The 21,542-nt window shown below is 40.1% G+C and overlaps 1 protein-coding gene across 1 annotated transcript; it reads left to right on the top strand.

Moving 5' to 3' along the window:
- Positions 1-17: 17 nt before the first annotated feature.
- Positions 18-20,407, top strand: LOC139462026 (uncharacterized). The gene is made up of 13 exons (XM_071243526.1): positions 18-55; positions 2,233-2,454; positions 6,159-6,303; positions 6,921-6,971; positions 8,000-8,172; positions 9,728-9,839; positions 11,106-11,204; positions 12,535-12,628; positions 12,856-12,936; positions 15,650-15,744; positions 16,897-17,116; positions 19,522-19,661; positions 20,056-20,407. Exons 1-13 carry the CDS (start codon positions 22-24, stop codon positions 20,405-20,407), a joined length of 1,818 nt encoding a protein of 605 aa, XP_071099627.1. The 5' UTR covers positions 18-21.
- Positions 20,408-21,542: the final 1,135 nt, after the last annotated feature.

The following is a 21,542-nucleotide window of genomic DNA, read 5'->3' as shown; positions in this document are numbered from 1 at the left end:
AATGTTATTTAAAACGAACACATGAATCGATTAACTATTCTGCCTCCTTCTTCAGGTAACTGTTCGTCTAATCGTGGTTATACATTTATGTTGCATTAAAACTTCTTACACGAGTGTGTCGCACACAGGCCTTAAGAATCGAGTGTTGCAATTTTCATATTCGCCGAGCAATAGTATGGAAATAAATAATTCTGATAAAATCAATAGTAATACAAAAAATGTGCCCTTATTTATCTATATATTTTAAAATGAGCACATGGTTTTGATACATGTATACGGAATTGAGCTTCCCAACATTAACATAAAATGATCATCTCGAACCAAAATACCCCACCCTCCACCCCCTCGAAAAATGTGTACTACCTTATGGTAACAATGTACACACAACAATCGTTAATGATACAAATCGTATTTTCTTCAGGAGTAACTTTGTGAGTGTTTGGATCTGATCTTCTACGAGCAAGGTTGATAAATCGTTCCCTGGACGGTGATTTGCTTCTGCATCCACAAACAAATCGTCACGTGATTTTTAGCACGTGCAGCGAATGCAAGTCGTGCATCTGAGGACGTTTGTAGCTTTCAAAGTTGCAATCACATGACAAGTATTTGATCAGCAGACGACCGAGAGACTACTGACTGTATCATTTCTACGATTTTTGAAATCTCGGATACTATTTTGGAATTGTGTTTAAGGTGATCTAGGTAAGATTAACTGATTTTGAAAACAACGTATGTATTTATATAGAACGATCTTGAGTATTTTGCATTGACTTGATCCATGCTTCATCCACACATTCGACAGTTGAACTGAATAGTCAATAACCTGATATACTATTGGCTTCTAAAGTTGAACTCTATAATAACTGCTTCCTGCTTCGTACCCCACCATATAAACACTCGAGGTGAGATGAAATGGGGTTTAACTGTCGCGTTACAGATTATTGCGCCTTTTGAGCAAGCGCGCATGCACACGTGCCTTATTGTACCAGCCAGTCCTTGTTTAACAACGGTATAAGGAGCTATACCGAAACGTCGCCTTTATAGTATTGAAGAAGTTGTTATCCATAAATTGTGTCTACTTTGTAGTCAGGTATAAATGCCGGTTTTAATGCAGTTTAACATCGATACCCTACTCAGACACAGTATATTTACTCAGAGCAGACCAGATCAGTCCTTGCTATATCCACTTAACACCGAGCGCAGGGCAGGGTAAACATCAGTCACCATCTTTAAACGTCTTTTGTTATGCCGCGTCGGGGGATCGAACCACTGACATTCCGCTCTCCGGGCAGACGCTCTTCCACGAGGATGTCTGTAAACACACGAACATTTGGACTTCTGACATGATTTCTAATCATAATTATTATGTGTGTAGTGTTTTCTTCTTCAGTAATGAAAATCATCTTGGTTCAAAGACTTGCTCATTTGCAAATATTAGAAAAAAACCGCTTCCTTTAAACGTAAAGAATCAATGATATTTACATCATTTTAACCTAACCTATGCGTTTAGTTATGTAAGTCCCAAACATGTATATAAACACATCTGATGAACACATACGGATATCGATGATAGCTGCTAACGCCATTATCCACTGGAGTGCCTGCTCCAAATATCAATTATTTACATGCCATGATGTATTCTGAATTCTGCCGTCTTTGGCGTTGTGTGTCTATCATTATGAAAGGAGGAAGAAGGATAAGGACTATATTTGGCTCAGTTGGAATGTAAAATTTTATATGTGCTTAAAACTTTGAAATATTTGTGTGAAAATTATCAGACATGTTCTTATGGCGGATAACCCGTTATCTGACTCTAGCTTTTAAAAAGAAAATCCCTTTCCTTAGCTTAAAAACAAGTTGGCATGGGGCGTGAAGACAAAGGCGGGAATCAGCTCGCAAGCAACGCAGGAGAGGGGGACAGTATAGATATGGACGGGGGTTGGATAATCCTGTCAGAGGCCGTACCCTCATCGCGACCCTCACGATACGAGCCTCTTATTATTGTGGTAATTGGCATCGCCGGTGCATGGTAAGATGACTGTGCTTGGTCACCGTTACTTTAGTTTTTACACACTGTTTTTTGTACACATTGAGTTTCAACAAATTTTGGAATCTTATACCCGATTTTGATGTCTGTAGAACGCAATGTTAACATAGAACTTTGGCGGTTGACATTTGGCGTCGTTAATAAGACTAACTAGTGAGGTGATGTTTCATACTTGACCTTTTCAGCGACGACAATGTGGAAGATCAAGACGCTTCTCTGTGTGTCTCTCCTGACGAGTGTTGCGCCACAACTACGGTGGGAACGTATCCACAGCGGCGTCACTGCACCCTCCCCGTCTCCCCGTCGTGATGTTGCAATTGGTTTTCACACAGCAACAAATCAAGTCATTATTTTCGGAGGTCGACCGGGGCCACTAGACGATACATGGATATTCAACGTGACAGAGGGTAAGTATATTTAAACGCATGACATGTATGTACTTATGTTTCGTCTTATTGAGAAAGATTGTTTGTATATATTGAAACTTTAAAAATAACTTTAACTAAACAATCAAAGAAAGTGAAATTAAAGTATGAGCGAACTTAAAAAAACAAACAGAAAAAAACACTTTGTGACTATATCAAATTACATGTTGCTTGAAATACATAGACGTTATAGTTATATTTGTAATGGGTGCTGTGTGGTAGCCCAGTGGTTAAAGAGTTCGTTCGTACGGGAGGTGGCCATCCCCTCTTGATTAAATGTTACATGGTATTTGAAAAATATGTTACATACCCCTATCTCAAGGGAAGACGTCATTGAAAGCATTGCAAGTTTGAAGAACCGATATTGTTGCTCCATATTTAGACTTTTTTTAATTCTATATTTGAAAATTCGACATTTCCTTAAAATTGGTTTGCTGGTGTAATTATCCCGCTTCATAAGCAGGGTTCAGTTAATGATAAAAATAACTATCGGGGCGTCACATTATCTAGTGTTTTTAGTAAACATGTCTTGCACATCATTAATAAAAGACTTGTGCCTTGGACCGATTCTCATGGTAAAATAGCATAATCACAAGTCGATTTCAGAGATGGTTACAGATGATATAGTTTCGTTTTGCATTCGTTAATTCAACATATCTTTCAAAGGAGGGAGGTAGTAAATTAGGGCTGCAACGATACACCTAGGTCACGCTACCAGAGCTCCAGATAAGCTGCGTAACTGCGTAAAATACGCATCAGAAATGCAGAAATACACAGTAAAATATAATCCAAGCGTATCAAATACGCAACGAACATTACAGATACGCTACAAAAATAAAACTTGTGCGTATCATCAAAATATTGTGAAGTAACCCTACGTATTCGATTAGCAAATCAGCAACCTATTTTGAAAAAAACGGGCATTCCGTCAACCTTGCCAAACTCCACGATGACAGTTACATCATGATCATTTGCCATCACACTTTCTTGTGGAAGTATCGTGGTATTTTTGAGTCCTATAAAGCTCTCGAACCCACACGACACCAGTTTGCAGGGACTAGATGAATAGTGTTTTTTAATATTTAACTTAAATACCCACATGTGTAAAAACTAGTGGGTAACAGAAATTTGAATACGCAGATAGAATTACTGATACCCAATGATTTTAAAATGCATGGGTAAAATACCCACAACACCAAAAGCTTATCTGGAGCTCTGCGCTACGATATGTATCTCGATACTTACATCACGCTACGATACACATAGTGACAAGAGAAGACAAGAGATAAATGAATTAAACTTAGTTTTTAAAATGAAAAACTAAATGAAAGTGATGAATGTTCATGAGTCATAAAATATATACTGTAATGAGTATTTTAACTTAATGAATCATCTGTCATTTCCATGTAATGGCTAGCAAACACAAAAGTAACCGTCCTACATATTTGTGAGTTATGACTAGATGGTAGATTCTAGGAGTAAATACTAAATGTACCAGTGTCCAGTAACTAATGATTTGCCATTTTCGTGAATAAAGGCAAAAAACAATTAAAAACAATTATAGCAACAGCCATGTTATACACCATTTGAAAGGTCTAATTCTAGTGTTTATAAATATGAAAGTTATGTTTATCACATTATTTAAATAATGCATTTACAATTTAATAAAGTTCGTTGTAAATAAAAAAAATGTAAGCTAACACATTCATAACGTCCAGATTTAAGACCAAGGAAGCAAAAATTTGACGATTTGGGGCAAATTTAAATTTCAAAAGATCTACTTATTTCTTTTTTATTTTCATTGTATACGTAATTGGAAAATTATTTTAAAAAGAATTATGAATAGAATCTGTTTTCACTCATTTCCAGATAACAGCGGCTGTCCGCTCAGTAACATGGAGAAACACCACCGTTTTCGAAGCTTCGTATGAATAACACGTTTGTCGAAGACTGACATATGACACATCGCTAGAAAGCTTGTTTTTTCACCTACACGCTCGTAACATTGCCTTTGTCTTTTTCGTAGCTAAAACATAAGATTTCATTGGATAAAATGGTTTTTAATGACACTTTCTTGCCGAAATCTGCTACAAGGTTCATGATTGGTCAAATTTGAGCACGTGACCTGAGAAAGGCAATCAAATTACAAATCCTCGTGTACGATGAATTTCAGATTTTTACGAAATATTTTGGTTAAATCGTGTTATTCTGAACGTTTAAAGCAGGAAATCGCGATCGCATCTATTTCATGCTAGGTTACAAGCTGTGACAAAGATTTTTCATGCATATATTTTGGCATTGAACATCGTGTCCGAGCCGAAAATTCGATGCGACGAAAGCCGAGATGTCATTTGACTAACATCAAAAGCGATCGCGTGAAGATGGAAATAATAACTTAGCTGTAAGGTTGACCACTTTTAGATATATTTTTGTTGATTTTATTTATCACTTTGTATATATATTTAAAGATTTGCTTGAAACGTCTTTGTTTTGCTCTTTGACATGTTCGATGTGCATCCGAGAATTATATTTTCAATAACATTGCGGGAAATAGTGAATAACTTTTTAATCTATCGATAAAAAAATGATTCATTTTGATAAATTGAAATAGAATACGCATTTCAGACATTGTGAGATGTGATAGATTTAATAAATGAATGGTATGACAGGTAGGTCCATAAAAATATATACTATTTTGACGTGACTAATGCTTCTTGGCCGGTTTACCGGCCTGCGGTGTTGAAAGAGTTAAAACACATTTAAAACGTATCTGTGATAAAAGTTTATTTACAAAAAAAGACGTACGTATATACGTCTTTGAAAAAACGTATCGTGAAAAATCGAGATACAGCACCTCACAAATCGCACACCGTATCGCATGGAGTGAATCGCGATGCAACGGTGTCCCGGGATATCGTTTCAGCCCTATAGTAAATTGTACACACTATTTGTTTAGTGGGGCATTCGACTCTGCACAACAGGATAAATTGTGGTTTATGCTTAAGAATCGTGGCCTCAGTTATATAATGTCAGAATTATTGTCATGTATCTAGGAAGACATAAAAACTTTGGTACAATGCAACGGTAATTCCTTCATCAAGAAATGTGAATGCAATATAGGAGTAAGACAAGGATGCATATTAAGCCCTTTCTTCTTTTCTTTCCCTATTAACGGAATAACCATGGAAATGGAAGAAAAATGTCAAGGTGGTATACAACTACATCCCAATATTGTACAAGCCTTTTTACCGCCATTTGCTGATGATATTGTAATGCTTTCCAGCACTATTATTGGATTACAATAACCTAATGTATTAGAACAGTTTTGTGAAAAGTCAGGCCTAACAGTCAACATGGAAACACTAAGATAATTGTTGTTTTTTAAAATTAAAAACACTGGGTATATTATCAAAACGGGGAAAATGGTTTTATGAAGGCAAAGTATAAGGTGTTGTTACAAAATACAAATATCTGGTTGTCTATTTCTCCAGTAAACTGTCATGCATCGTAGGCAAAGAAGATCTTCTTTCGCATTCTAAAAAATCACAAAAATTGGTGATGTAAACTTTCATGTAATATTTAAGATCTTCCATACAAATGTTATTGTACTAAATGTGCATTTGTTTCTTAAATACCGGAAATACCGTTATATGCCGTTATTGTTTTATGTTTTCCACAACTATCAGGAAAATGGCGTGAGGTTGTGGTAAGTGTTCGACCAGGTCAGCGTTACACAGCCGTGAGTGGCGTCAGCGGAGACTATTTCTATGTGACGACTGGGGAGGGCAGAAATGAGACGTTTTACAGTGACATCTGGCGTTTTCACATGAAGTAAGTTAATGTAAATATATCTATTACTGCACAGTCTCTAGTGGTGTATGTTGCAATCTATGAGGTCAAATGAACAGTGTGCATATTTTTTAAACCATTCTTGAAAGTTACTTAGATTATTTTGTTCTTCACCTTCCATGACTGAGTTGCGTCCCTCAGTCGTGCCAGGATATGTTGATCGTGGTTGAGATCGTTATCAAACATTGCCCCTAATTATGATCCTTAAACTTGGTTTTACAACCGTGCTCGTATTTCATTGCTATACCTATCGACCTGTGCCATTGTGGGGTTTCATCCCATATTAAGCGGACATGCCGTGATGTTACTAAAATATTGTTGAATATAGCGTTTTACCTAATTTACTCAGTCATTCACTTACTCAGTCCTGACCACGTCGGATTTATAACCGTGTTATTTATCATCAGTAAGAGTGCGGGCACATTAGTCCAGTGGCCTTAGGTGCCACATTTCGTTAAGAATTCTGTCCCTTTGTTGTCAGACAGGATCCGCTGGTCCTGGGTCCCGGTTCAGATCTTTAGTTTGTAAACCTCTTCGATCTGCGTCACTAAAGCAGCTCCTGGATATAGCTAATATATCCATGTACTCTCTGTTGACAGACGCGAAGAATGGGAGGAACTTCCAGCGCAGAAGCGTCCGTCTTACATTAGGTAAAAATAAATAAGTGCTGTATATTTGTTATTCAACTTTAGTTTGTTTATTCGTAAAGATCAACAGTTGCCTTTGTTTATAAAGTTACACCATGAGAGTTATAAATTGAATTCATGTTATCCATATACCTTTATGGCACTTTGGCATTCTCAATGCGTTACCATACAGTTGTAGGGGCTAAATCATTGACGTCTACATTCCTGGGTCTGTCCACCCTAGCTGCGTCAAGCTGTTGAAAATGGCATATAAACTCCCCCATTTACTCAAAGACTAATAATTTGATGCATTTATAATCAGTCAGAGCATTGTATATCTGCACAATTGCATTAACATACGTTTACCTTTACCACATGTAACATTGAAGGATGGTGCTGAGCGGCAAACGGAAGGGTGTAGTCTATTTCAAAATCTATGTTCCCGAAACTAGGCTGTGACATGGGCTGGTGGACATCATTCCCTCGGGAAGATGATTGTTTTGTGGTCCCCGCCGTGATAATGCTCACTATAACATATACTCAACAACAAAAGTTCCTGTGACACCAATAGTTGAGTGTATTTTTCAAACAAGTAAAGTTTGGTTTTCAATATTGTAGTACATGTATGGAATCAAGTCACAAAAACGTAACTGCAACAGAAAAGCATGCATTCCATGCAAAAGTGGACTTTTATGCAAGCCCCATGCATTTCATTTTGGCATGTTCATGGTTTTTTTTATGAAATCATGCAGTCAGTACGGCACATTTTAACCATTTGAACACTTACAGGAGTCTTTTATCTGTTGCAAACCGAAATTGTTTCAGATTTGGTAAAAAAAAACATAACTTTGCATTAAATCTTATTCAATGTCACAGGAACTTTTGTTGTTCAGAATTTTAATATCCAATATGTGCCCCTCGTTACTGTAAGCCATTATAACAATAGGGTTCAGTTTTGGTGTCCTCATGATCAGTATTCGAAGAGACGTTTGGGCTTCTGAATTCAGAAACAAAATATATGTTCTTTTTTATGTCTTTCTCGTTGTGTACAGCGGCCACAATTGGGCCACGTTGTCTTTGACCTCTTTCCGTCCGGAGGCACGGTACGGCTCCGGGGGTGGGATATTCCCCGGGGGTGGCAGGATGTACGTGTCTCAGGGATTCTCCACCGTCCGATACTTTGATACCTTCACCTATGACGTCAATGCTCTGGGTTGGCAGAGAGGTTAGTGTACTGCCAGAGTTAACAACGGTGAATGTCTTTTTTCCCCCGTGTATCTATTTTGTTTGTTTGTTATTTTACGCCACTCTCAGCAATATTCCAGCTATATGACGGCGGTCTGTAAATAATCGAGTCTGGACCAGACAAACCAGTGGTTGACAACATCAGTATCGATGTACCCAAATGGGATACGATGACATGCAACCATGTCAGCCAGCCTGACCACCCGATCCCGACCATGTCGTCAGTCGCTTCTTTAGACAAACATGGGTTGCTGAAGATCAATTCCAACCCGGATCTTTACGGTTCTGTACATTATAAAGATAATTTTCCGTTGTGTGTGAGATATGTTTTTTTTATCCTTAATCCAAACACTGTACTCATAATCATTTAGGATATAAGCCGATCTCTTCTCGCTATCGCCAAACAAAGATCTGAGGACATCCCATTAAGGGTCACGTCAGAACGACCTTTCATCCGACCAATCATAGCATCGCTTACCAGATCATGAAAGTGACAGCCGGAATTTGTTTTCTAATCATGCAACCTTGAAAACGTTAACACGGGGTATTCCGAACGACAGTTACGGTCCGCACGACTGATTCCGTCAAAGTATCTCTCGCTTCCGTGGGATACACATTTGAACGAAGCACTGCCATACAATCTCAACCATATACTAGACATTCCGGAATGTTCTTTTGTTCAGTTTTCAAATTTTTAATCGAGAACTGTGTCAACATATTTTTCAAGCATAGTCTGAAATGGAAGTCGCCAGGTTGAAACGTGTGCCGTAAAGCTCGAGAAAGCTGCTTTCTCACTGGCTGATACCGACTTCTTGTTAATCGTTTCAGTGGTCGGTCAAAGTTCGCGAAAGGTCGTTCTCACGTGACCAGTAATGGGATGTCCTCAGATCGGTAAATATTTGGAACGCATAAGTACACATTGGTTGATACGTAGATTAGTGATCTCATTCCAAAAAGAGGGCTATTGACTGAGTCACAGTATTGACATACATACATACATACATACATACATACATACATACATACATACATACATACATACATACATACATACATACATACATACATACATAATGGTTACACAATAGTGTATACAAAAAGAAGTGATAAAATCTTCACTGGCCCATTGGGGCCACTGGTAGTTGCACCCGGTCCTTATTTGGCTAGTATTTGGCCTGAAGCATATTTCAATATAAAACGATTTTCTGTATCGATATTATCGGCCGCATTGTCAGATTTTCGACACATGCATGAGAACTTTAGCAAGAATAATACTTAGGTAAAAACGCACTGTGGGTATATCTTGACACTTCAAATTGGGTGGCCTTGTGGTTAAAGCTTGTCACACCGCAGACCCGGTTCGATATCCCACATGGGTAAATGTGTGAAGCCCATTTCTAATGTCCATGCTGGAATATATTGCAGAAAGTGGCGTAAAACCATATTCACTCACTCACTTAATACGCTGTTTGTAACTGGTTTGAAATGTCTGTGCCAAATGCATCTGATCTGAGTATGACACTTACTTTTAACAGAGAACTGTGCAACGTGTCACCCCTACGATCCTCGTTACCCCCACGCTCGATGTCTCCACGCCAGCACCACTATCAGCAACGACGAGCTGGTCATATTCGGGGGCTGTCTCAGGTAAGGCTTCTTTATGCTCTCTCCATCACTATCTGTAGTACATCAACAATTGTCGAAGACTCGAAACCCTGTCACCAGCAAATCATAATTTGTCATGAGATATCTTAGCCAGCCAAAATGGTGTTAATATGTCCTACTTAATGGAACTTTACCACTGCAACCTGTGCTGGGCGTAAGATGTGAATTAATGGATCGGATGGTCAGGCTGGCTGACTTTGTTGGTAACGTGTTTTGTACCCAGATGGTGTTTTGTTTGTTTGTTTGTTGTTTAACGCCGCACTCAGCAATATTACAGCTATATGACGGCGGGTTGTAAATAATCGAGTCTGGACCAGACAATCCAGTGATGATGACAAGAGCATCAATCCACGCAATTGGGATAAGATTACATGCATCAACCAAGTCAGCGAGCCTGACCATCCTATCCCGTTTGTCGCCTTTTACGACAAGCATGGGTTGCTGAAGACCTATTCTAACCCGGATATTCACGGGTCCCCACACGGTGTGGATCATAACATCCATCACTGGATTGTCTGGTCCGGACTCGACTTTTTCACAAACGGCGATCATACAGCTCGAATATTGCCGAGTGTGGCGTTAAGCAAACAAAATGAATGAAATTCAGCTGAAAAGGACAAACCTTCATGAACAAATGGTCTGCTATAGAGGCACCAGAATACATACCTTTAGTAACATGAACTCTGAATATGGACCCGGAAGTGATCGTGCAATACCTAATACATATGGGATTGTTCTGTTTTTCTGGAAAAGACAGCCTCTGTGGTCTAGTGGTAGAGCGTCACTATGCCCCGGAGAGCGGAAGGTCTGGGATTCATACCAAAAGACGTTAAAAGAGACGTTCAAGTTGTTACCCTACATGGCGCTCGGTATTAAGGGGCTAAAACAAGAACTGGTCGGTTCGGAGTTATAGTACACTGTGTCTGAGTTGGGTATTCATCTTAAACGTCGGCATGGTATCTCAGCTTGCACTATAAAATCGGCATCAGTCCGAGTACAAGCAGCCACAAACACACACGTTATATAAGTGCAATACTCCCGAACGCAACGTTAAACCCCATTTTACCTCCCCATCACTCTCTTCTGGAAGAGTGAAAGGATAACAGGGAGCAAAGGTCAGAAACCAACACTGGTGACTGTGATGCATAATCTGAGAATTTTTCATGCTTTTGTTATACATAGTTCGTGATACTGCTTGCCTGCTGCCAAAGTTAAACTTGCTTGTTTGTTCTGTTCCATGTGTTACAGTGGTGGCGGAAGTGGAGGGCCCTGTCCAAGCGGGGATTCCTGGGTCTTTGACAACAGGCTCAAAACATGGCGGAAACTAGACAACTGCGCAACTCCAAGGTGAGCCTCATTACACACTTCCGCTCCTTTAATGTGATGCATGTATTACAACAAGACTCTTTCTTTGTTTGTTTGTTGTGTAACGCCGCACTCAGCAATATTACTGCTTATTACGGCGGTCAGGAAATAATTGAGTCTGGACCAGACAATACAGTGATGGACACCATGAGCATCGATCCACGCATTTTGGATTCAACGAGCCTGACAACCCTATCCCGTTAGTTGCCTCTTACGACAAGCATAGTAGCCTCTTATAGCAAGCATTGGTTGCTGAAGACCTATTCTGAACCGGATCTTCACGGGTCGTATAAGGCTTATATCCGCGATGACTTCATCAATACATTGCATATGTCGTGGTAATATAAAGAGAAACAGGTGGTCAAGATGCAAGAAATTGACGCCCTGGACATTGATTTGCTTTGCTTAAACGAGATTTCTTCATTTGGTGCTTCGTATTGCATTCATTTGTCAGGGAGCCTTTAAGAGATTGACTGCCAGGGTAAATCCACCACAAAATGATCATGGTATTCGTTTCCGTCGAACTGATGATTCTTGGATTATGTTTTAGTTTTGTGAGTTTATCGAAACCATTAATTGCTTTATAAGATTGAAATATTATGGTAATAGAAGGTCAATGTTTAGATTTTTATGTGTTAAGCGTTTTCACTTCTCATGACCGATTGGAGAGCCCAACACTAAGCTTTGCTAGCCATTGTTTTTACCAGCACACAATAATGTTTTTAAAGGGGAAACCCACATGATACCATAATCTTATTGTGTGTGACCTTTATGCGTTAATATATATACAGATTTGCATTTACTTTAGTATTGTACATGAAGTGGTGAGATTGAGCGATTGTTTCCACGCCCATAAAACGGATTCGGGTCCCATATCGGTACATTTAAACTGACATTTAGTCCAAGAAATAAAGTTTACTTATTAAAAGAATATATCTACAAAACAAAAATATAAAATCCAAATAGAGCCCAGAACGATCCTTAATTTCAGAGCTGAGGCAATCTCGGCTTGCCAAATCATCCTTGAGTCTGACTCCTGTTTAATGTTTTGTCTAGGGTGTGGAAGACACTGGGGTACATTGTGTTTGGCTCATTATTGGCGAGCCCCCATGAAATAGCTGGAATCGTGATGTTCACTAACTCAGTTATTACATATGTAGATATTCTTTCTACAGTATTTCATTTACCACGCATGCTTTGTGGATGTAAGCTTAAACTGATGTAAATTTGCAATGGTCATGTTTGCACCAGCAGATATATTGTGTGCACACGAAAGAGCCTATATGCATTGTTGGTGATTGTGTTGGTGCAGGACTTACGCCAGCATGGCTGAGCTTCCCTCCACCTATGGGCGACGGAGGGTTGTCCTCTACGGTGGTTTTGAAGACGGAGAACAGGTTCTCAATGTACGTACGTTGGCAAGCATTAAAAGGCGTTTCATCGTTTTCAAGATTGAAATGATTTCTTCTATAGTATGCATACATGATTCTAAGAACTGCTACTGTAGAAGTGATGAGGTGTTATGATCTTGGTGTGAACGCCACCATGTGCATTATTTGAACGAATGAAGTTTATTGAATTTATTATTGTGATCTATTGCCTATATACCTTGAAATCTTATATTTTTCAACAGACAAACCCTAGCGGAGAAGATGTAGTGGCTGTTCTTTCGCCTGAGATGGGCAAATGGTCTCAGAGAAAGACCACTGCGGTCGTAAGTAACACGGTTGAAGTTGATGACGGCGCTTTGTCACATAAACAAATAGAGATGTTAGCAGTATCAGAATCAGAATTGACCAGTGAAGATCCAGGGTAGAATAGGTCTTCAGCACACGCTTGCCGTAAAAGGCCACTAACGGGATCGGGATCGCTGAATTCGCTAATGCCTGTCATCGTTTCCCAATTGCGTTGATCCATGCTCATGTTGTCAATCAACCCATGCTTGCCGTAAAAGGCGACTATGCTTGTCGTAAGAGGCTACTAACGGGATCGGGTGGTCAGGCTTGTTGACTTGGTTGATGCATGTCATCGTAACCCAAATGCGTGGATCGATGCTTATGATGTCCATCAATGTATTGTCTGGTCCAGACACGATTATTTACAGACCGCCGTCATATAACTGGAATATTGCTGACAGCTGTTAAACAACAAACAAAAACAGAATCAGAATCAGAATTGAGGATCAACAACAACGTACATTCTAAAGGGGCCATGTTCTACAGTGCAACAATTCGATGTTGTGCAACTATATTCAATTAGGGACCGGTCATTTATTACAGGGGTAGGGGTGTCAGAGGTTTTTGATCCACTAATGTACAGAAAATATTAACCCTCCCCTAATGCTTGTCTTGTTGTCTCCCACCGCGCGAAAGCGCGAAGCGGGGGATATAGTATTCACGACCGTACGTCTGTACGTACGTACGTCCCACCTGTATGTTGCCGCGATATCTCAAGAACTAAACACTGGATTGTCTTCATATTTGGAACTATGGTGTATATACAGACTCCGCAGACACCAGTAGGTTTTGGTGACCTTGACCCCATTTTCAAGGTCACAGCAGGCAAATCTGCTTTTGGAGTTGGAAAACGGTGTTGCCGCGATATCTCAAGAACTAATCGCTGGATTGTCTTCATATTTGGAACTATGGTGTATATACAGACAGACACCAGTCGGTTTTGGTGACCCTGACCTCATTTTCAAGGTCATAGCAGGCAAATCTGCTTTTGGAGTTGGAAAACGGTGTTGCAGCGATATCTCAAGAACTGAACACTGGATTGTCTTCATATTTGGAACTATGGTGTATATACAGACTCCGCAGACACCAGTCGGTTTTGGTGACCTTGACCCCATTTTCAAGGTCACAGCAGGCAAATCTGCTTTTGGAGTTGGAAAACGGTGTTGCCGCGATATCTCAAGAACTAATCGTAGGATTGTCTTCATATTTGGAACTATGGTGTATATACAGACACCGCAGACACCAGTCGGTTTTGGTGACCTTGACCCCATTTTCAAGTTCACAGCAGGCAAATCTGCTTTTTGAGTTGGAAAACGGTGTTGCCGCGATATCTCAAGAACTAAACACTGGATTGTCTTCATATTTGGAACTATGGTGTATATACAGACACCGCAGACACCAGTCGGTTTTGGTGACCTTGACCCCATTTTCAAGGTCACAGCAGGCAAATCTGCTTTTGGAGTTGGAAAACGGTGTTGCCGCGATATCTCAAGAAGTAAACACTGGATTGTTTTCATATTTGGAACTATGGTGTATATACAGACTCCGCAGACACCAGTCAGTTTTGTTGACCTTGACCCCATTTTCAAGGTCACAGCAGGCAAATCTGCTTTTGGAGTTGGAAAACGGTGTTGCAGCGATATCTCAAGAACTGAACACTGGATTGTTTTCATATTTGGAACTATGGTGTACATAAAGACACCGCAGACACCAGTCGGTTTTGGTGACCTTGACCCCATTTTCAAGGTCACAGCAGGCAAATCTGGTTTTGAGTTGGAAAACGGTGTTGCCGCGATATCTCAAGAACTAATCGAGGGATTGTCTTTATATTTGGTACTATGGTGTATATACAGGCGGGGGACATTTCGTCACTTTGTGACAAATACTTGTTTTGGATGATCCTCCCCACGAGGTCTTTTTTATTCCTGACCCTCTTTGAGAAGACAAAATGACTTATATTTTATTATAAACTATGCAGTTCTTCGTGAACTTCCCCGAATATGTGTAATATTTTGTATGACACTCCGCTAGAGACTGTCATAATCCTTTAAATGCGTTGTATAGAAGTATCTGAACGTGTGTGTGAAGTGACGTCACTTGTGAATAATTTGGCACATCCTGGTATAGGTTACCTATAAATCGTTTACTGGGAGAAAAAAAGGGGCGGTCGGGTAGCCTAGTGGTTAAAGCGTTCGTTCGACACGCCGAAGACCCCGGTTCGATTCCCCACGTGGGTACAATGTGTGATGTCCATTCCTGGTGTCCCCCGCCGTGATATTGCTGGAATATTGCTAAAAGCTGCGTAAAACCATACTCACTCTCTACTGAGGTAAAATGTAATTTGTAATACTGTCGGTGATGTTTTTCGTGCTCTTTTATGATGTGAATAATTAAAACAATAATAGAACTGGAATTTTCTTCAGGAATTGTGGAATATTATGCTGAATGAGTTAACATTTGTGTTTAAATTTCACTTATAAAAATATGAATACTAAACTGTGGTAATATATGTTTCTCCATTATACTGCAAACACACAGGTCCTCAAAGTAAATCTTATATGTAGTTTTATCCTGTTAAGAAAAACATTCTACTGTCAAGTCATGCACTGTAAAACTCGATCTTCATATGTCACATACTGTTGGCTGAAACACAGATTTGTCGTGTGTGTTCTGATACTGAGTCTCCCACAGGACGAGATAATCTCAACACCGGGCAGAAGAGCTTCAACCGGCATGGTGACAGGCAGATCTGGGATCTTCGTGTTTGGCGGAGTAGACATAAAGATGTAAGTTCTGATACACGGGCAATCTGATTAAAATCAGATTTTTCACTCCGATACCATACTTCTTTGCTGATGATCTGAAGACACATCATGGGAGGTCACGCCAAGTGATTTTTTTTTAATCAAGGGCGTTTAAATTCATGGTACCTGTGAGCAAAGCATTCTAACATTGCTGGATCTCTTCAACGAGTATAGTCAGCCAGTTCCGAATGCCTCAAAAATATAACTGCGGTTTGTTTTATATTTTATTGTTCTGGATATTTCATACATCCTGCTGTGTCTGAGCGCAATGCATCGAAATGTCGGAATCATGGTGGTAAAGAAATGAAACCGCCTCAGCGTAGAAAGCTGACATGTGACTGGCTCAAGAACCCACGCATCCATCTTTTAGATTGGTCAAAGTTCGCTCGGGGTTAATGGGTTTATTTATAAGTGCTGAGGTCCTTGTCACGCCGAAGACCCCGGTTCGAGTCCCCACATGGGTACAATGTGTGAAGCCCATTTCTGGTGTCCCCCGCCGTGATATTGCTGGAATATTGCTAAAAGCGGCGTAAAATCGTACCCATTCACTCAGTTGATTAATCGTACGTTCACATGTTGAAGACATAAGATTTACAAAATGACTAAAAGATGGATTAGTGGATAAGGGTTCAACTGACGCGGCCTCCTTTAGATGTGTTCTCAGATCTTCCCACAGAGGGTATCGCATCAGAGTAAACGATCTGATTAATGAGATAGTGTAACCTGGCTAACTGTATCGTTGCTTAACTGGTTGCCTGACCCATATTTGGTATAGGTAAAAAATTGGTTTATATGGCATAAACAACATGCACCCATTCACTACGTAAAAGATATGCTCATAAAAATACCTAGTCAAAAGAAAAGCACGTCTGGTTGGCAGCTTGATAAACTCTATTGCTGTTCGTAACGATTTCTTTGTATTCACACTTTTTTACATAATTTTAAGGCTCCATAAATTACCGTTAAGCATAATTACCGCTTCTTATAAGAAATGTCATTTCCGCATAGTGTGTGTTTTGTCGTGGAAATAGGAAAATAAACAGCATACATGGAGAGGAAAACGTTATGTTTACATTTCACTTTTTCATTCTGTAAGTCTTGTGCCAAGCTGAACGGTGAATTCCCTGTTTTCAGGAACGCTCTGCTCAGCGACCTCTGGTTTCTACGCGGAAATGCACGCGATGCTGACCACTCCCCGGAAGTGGCGTGTTCGATAAACTTCATCAATATGATTACCGTACATGGTGTCTTGATGGTGATTGGCTGGGCCGTGTTCCTGCAGTGGGGAGCGTTCGTTGCACGATATATGAAATTCAAGAGTGGGCTCTGGTTTTACGTGCATGTCTTCTTTCAGGTTGGTGTCTATAATAAGTTGATAATGGAAGTAAAATCAAAATACAAACTCAGAACTATATTATTAGGGATATTTGTTTCACTTCTCTTGGAAAACAAGCAGTCTGTATTGATATATTTGCGTTCAGCGAAATTTGTTTTGGGGACAAACTAATTACCAAAAAATCCTTGCGAAACTAGGATTCGAACCCACATTCATAGGAACATACTTATCCCATGCACTTCCACGAGTTTCCTTCCTTATTTATTATCCTCTTATTAATCTACTTTATTTACCCATACAGTATTGAGCATGGATTTCGCCAAAGTGGAAACATCTAAGACCTCCATCACTTTGGACTTTCTCCCCATACAAAATGACGTGGGGATTTCGGGACATTATACGTAAACATTCTGTACCCATATGCTTGACTTAGAGTCAACTGGGAATAACTAACGGGGTTCGGCTCGCTGACATGGTTGATACATGGCATCGTATCTCAATTGAGTAGAACGATGCTCATAATGTCAATCACTAGATTGTCTGACCGAGACTCGGTTATTAAGGACCGCCATCAAATTGATGGAATATTGGTGAGGGCGGCGTTAAACAACAAGCAAAACAACTCGTAATACGCGAGAATAGGTCTCCAGCAACCCATGTTTCTTTCGCATAAGAGGCTAAGGTGGTCACAATATGCGGTCGTGCTCATTGTGTGGCATCCCACTCCGACAGACTGGCAACCTCTGATCTAATTTGGTCCTCGTCTGACTTCTTTGCATGCTCCCGCGAAAGACCCTGGAATATTGCTGAATTTTCTAACTGTTTAAAACACGTTTCCCAGTCATTTTTTTAATTTGACGAATTATTGTTTGTCTGTTTATAAAAAATATGAAGACGCTTCGAATTCCAACATGTAAAAGACATTTCGCCATGAGAATAAGTGTGTGACATTTTACAGCCGCGTCTTGCAATAACTTTTACGTATGCTTCAGTGAGGACATAATTGGTAGTTTACTTTCCTAAAATGTTATACCACCGTATATATATATAATCTATTCAGGATATTTACCTTGGTTTCTATATGTGCGAGTCTTGGGGGTTCTAGGTAATAAATATAGGGGGTCCCAGGCGTTAGTACCCTTGCCGAACTAGGCTGGAATTCCTGGGCTCGATCTTAGCGCCACCAGTTGCTATGTATTGGAGAAAACACGCTCACGAGGTTTTTGTAGACAGAGCATGCCCTGGGAAGCCCCCGCGGTTTTTCCCGACCCCCAGGGCATGCTCTGTCTACCAAAACCGAGGGAAAGTGTTTTTCCATGCTTATAAACCGAAAAAGAAACTTAAAACAACATTTATCAACATTTTTATGTTTCGAACATACTTTCCATGAACCTTAGTAAACGCGCGTAAAATATCTGTTGCTGGCGTACGGATCTTGAAAAGGACATTCTAAAAATCAGTATAGCTAATCAACACATCTGTAGCCTCGTGGTACACTCACTGGGCTACAGATATGAAGGTTGCGAGATCGATCCCGGGAATATGAAGAAAACATTTGTCATTTGATTTTACATTTCATTACATGTTACAATCTGAACGGAAGTTGTATTAATAAAATACCCAGGACATTATATAATATTACAACGTCCCTGTTCATGAGATTTAACCCGACTGGAAAGTAAAACCTCACAATAGGTTTTAATGCCTATAGAAAGAAGTCTCTTACTTAATGGCGATCCCAATGAATAGGTTTATAATACGAGTTATGCCTCTTCTATGGACCAGTTAGATGCCACCTCTCGTATCACTTGCATTTGCTTCAAAACAAACTGGCGGCGCCCAGTCAAGACGATCTGATCGATAATCAGTATCTATTTTGTGATAAAACGGGTCTTACATCGCGAAGTGCACCAAAATCACATGTGCACCTTAATCAAAACTATGGAATATATCTGTTGACAACGAGTTGGCGGTGCACATGCTTTATAAATCCTGCAAACAACCGAAATCTGCATGACCGTTTACAAACCGGATTTCGATTCCGTTGCGCGATTTGGACTATGCAGAAAATGTTAGTCCAGCCAAAATGTAACTCCATAATACCAGCCTAGTTTGGCAAGGGTTGATACTGGACTTTTATAGTCAGTTTACTCTCTTGCCTCGGGAAGATGAGTGTGATCCAGAATGAAGGGGTTGTTCCGATTTTACTGTGTTTCAAACACTATTCAACGTCATCATACTGATGCGGTTAGATACTGATGATGCTCTTCACTATTTACTTGCATCTATCCTGAATAAAAACCTTTGGATTTCATGAATATTTGGGGGGATATTTTTGACAGTGAAGACTGAGCACTCAAAATATCCCCCCAATATATTCAAAATCCTTAACGTTTTTGTTCAGTAAATATATTACTTTTCAGGTGTTTGGTTTGTGCTGTATAATCGCGGGGCTGGTGTTCAGCATTCTCTCAGTACAGTTCGACCACTTCAAGTTCTCCCATGCAATCATTGGTCTCGTCGCTACCATCTTGGCAGCTCTGCAGCCTCTCAATGCTCTCGTGTGCGTAAACTTATGGGTGGCAACCCCTCGAATTCTGACAATTTGATTTAATTATCTGAAAATGAAGTTGTGTTTGGAAGGTTTTCCTTAAGGGATGACTTTTGATTTCCGTATGATACAAATGCTCATTCGTATTTTTATTCCAACACAGGCTTATATTTGGCCGTCATATATGAAAAAGATTGCATATTTGCTCCCATAAATATGCTTCAGTTTTCCTTCGGAAAAGTTCATGGTACACCAAACGGTTTCTTTTCGGGGGCGGGGGAAGGGGAGGTTGGAAATAAAATACGTTCCACCTGATATATATTAAGCTTGGTATTAAATGCTTAAACATAATATTGCTGCAAACTGACCTCAATCACCTAAAGACCGAAAAATTGTATTGTTTCAGACGTCCCCTTAAAATCTCCGACCACGAAGACACAAAGACTCAGCGACGGCGGGTGTGGGAATGTATCCACCATTTCGGCGGGCGGTGTTCGCTCCTCCTCGCATTCATCAATATCTCCCTGGGTGTGTTCCTGGGCGTGGCTGAGATGGTTATCTGGGCGCTGTGGTTCTCCTACCTTGGCTTCATCGTGCTTGTGTATATGATGGCCGAGGTGTGTCGGTCGGTGTACGGGAGGAAGCGGGTAGACCTCTTGGGGGACATTTACCCTGTGGAGAAAACCAAGTACAGCTTAGCCGAGACTCCCAAAGAACCACCAACTGATTACATCAGTGGGGAAACCAACGGTCTCTAGGTCTCACGTTGGTATGCTCCAAATACTGTTGTTGAATGATGTCAAAGCTGGAAAGGCGGATTCGTCTTGCATGGTTTATGAATCCGCAGACCCAAAGTGTGGAATAAAATACACATTCTTAGAATTGTCTCTTTTCGTCAACAAGTTTACACATTTCAGCAATCCAAAATCCAAATAAAGAAGATATTTCATTCATACGATCATACTTCTGAGCGACCTCTTGAGATATACGTTATTTCTTATGTCGTTTTAAATAGTGCATTACTTTTTATATGTTCGTTCCACTAGTTGTTAGGTTGGTTTGTTGTTTAACGCCGCACTCAGCAATATTCCAGCTGTATGACGACGGTCTGTAAATAATCGAGTCTAGACCAGACAATCCAGTGATTGACATCACGAGCATTGATCCACGCAATTGGGATACGATGACATGCATGAACCAAGTCAGCGAGCCTGACCACCTCGTTCCACAAGTAAAGGAGTTCGTTTATAAACATAGGCTTCAGGTTTGGCTGTCCAACTAACTTTTGTTCTCTCTCTGCAATGTTAAGGTGCAAGCAAACATACTTTGCTCGAGTTTTAGACAAGTATAACTGGGTGTTATTGTTGATTAAACACTCTACCCACCACGTAATATACGAAGGAAGGGAGGAGTGAAATTGTTGTTGGGGACAACAGCAATTTATCTGTGAAGAAGCCGAACAAATTAATATTTCTTTCCAACCCATTGATACAGCGCATCGAGCACATCCAGCGAACACATTAATTTGAGGGCCTAAACCTGAGGACAATGTTTTCCCTTTTTTCTGGAACAAATTATTTAAAAAAACTACAAGGTTATTCTCAGAATATCAAATGGTCACTCGAGCCACTAAGGTTGGAATTAAGATCCCCTGAATCTGCAGTTAAAACCCGTTTCACCAAACAACCTCATCTCGAGTTTAACCCCCTCATCAATCCTTAAGAGCCCCCGTGGGAATTGCAGGTTAAAGGCCCCAGCAACCTATGCAGCTCGCAAGGCCTGGATACGTTTTTAGGTGTTTTTCATCTCAGATCTCAACGAGCAAGAGAGCGGGCGGGCGAAATAAATATTTAAGAGATAGAAAAATGAAAAACAACATCTATTTTTCACAAA

This window comes from Haliotis cracherodii, unplaced genomic scaffold (genome assembly GCF_022045235.1).
Source record: "Haliotis cracherodii isolate W230 unplaced genomic scaffold, xgHalCrac1.p SCAF_15, whole genome shotgun sequence".
NCBI classification, from domain to species: Eukaryota; Metazoa; Mollusca; class Gastropoda; order Lepetellida; family Haliotidae; genus Haliotis; species Haliotis cracherodii.
Note: the sequence above shows the minus strand (reverse complement) of the source record. Positions and strands in the feature narration are given on the sequence as shown.

Excerpts from the sequence above, each read along its gene's own strand:
- LOC139462026 (XM_071243526.1), top strand. The coding sequence starts at position 22 with ATGAATCGATTAACTATTCTGCCTCCTTCTTCAG. Across the intron at positions 8,173-9,727 it reads TGCTCTGGGTTGGCAGAGAG|AGAACTGTGCAACGTGTCAC; the intron begins GTTAGTGTACTG and ends TACTTTTAACAG. Across the intron at positions 15,745-16,896 it reads GGCGGAGTAGACATAAAGAT|GAACGCTCTGCTCAGCGACC; the intron begins GTAAGTTCTGAT and ends CCCTGTTTTCAG.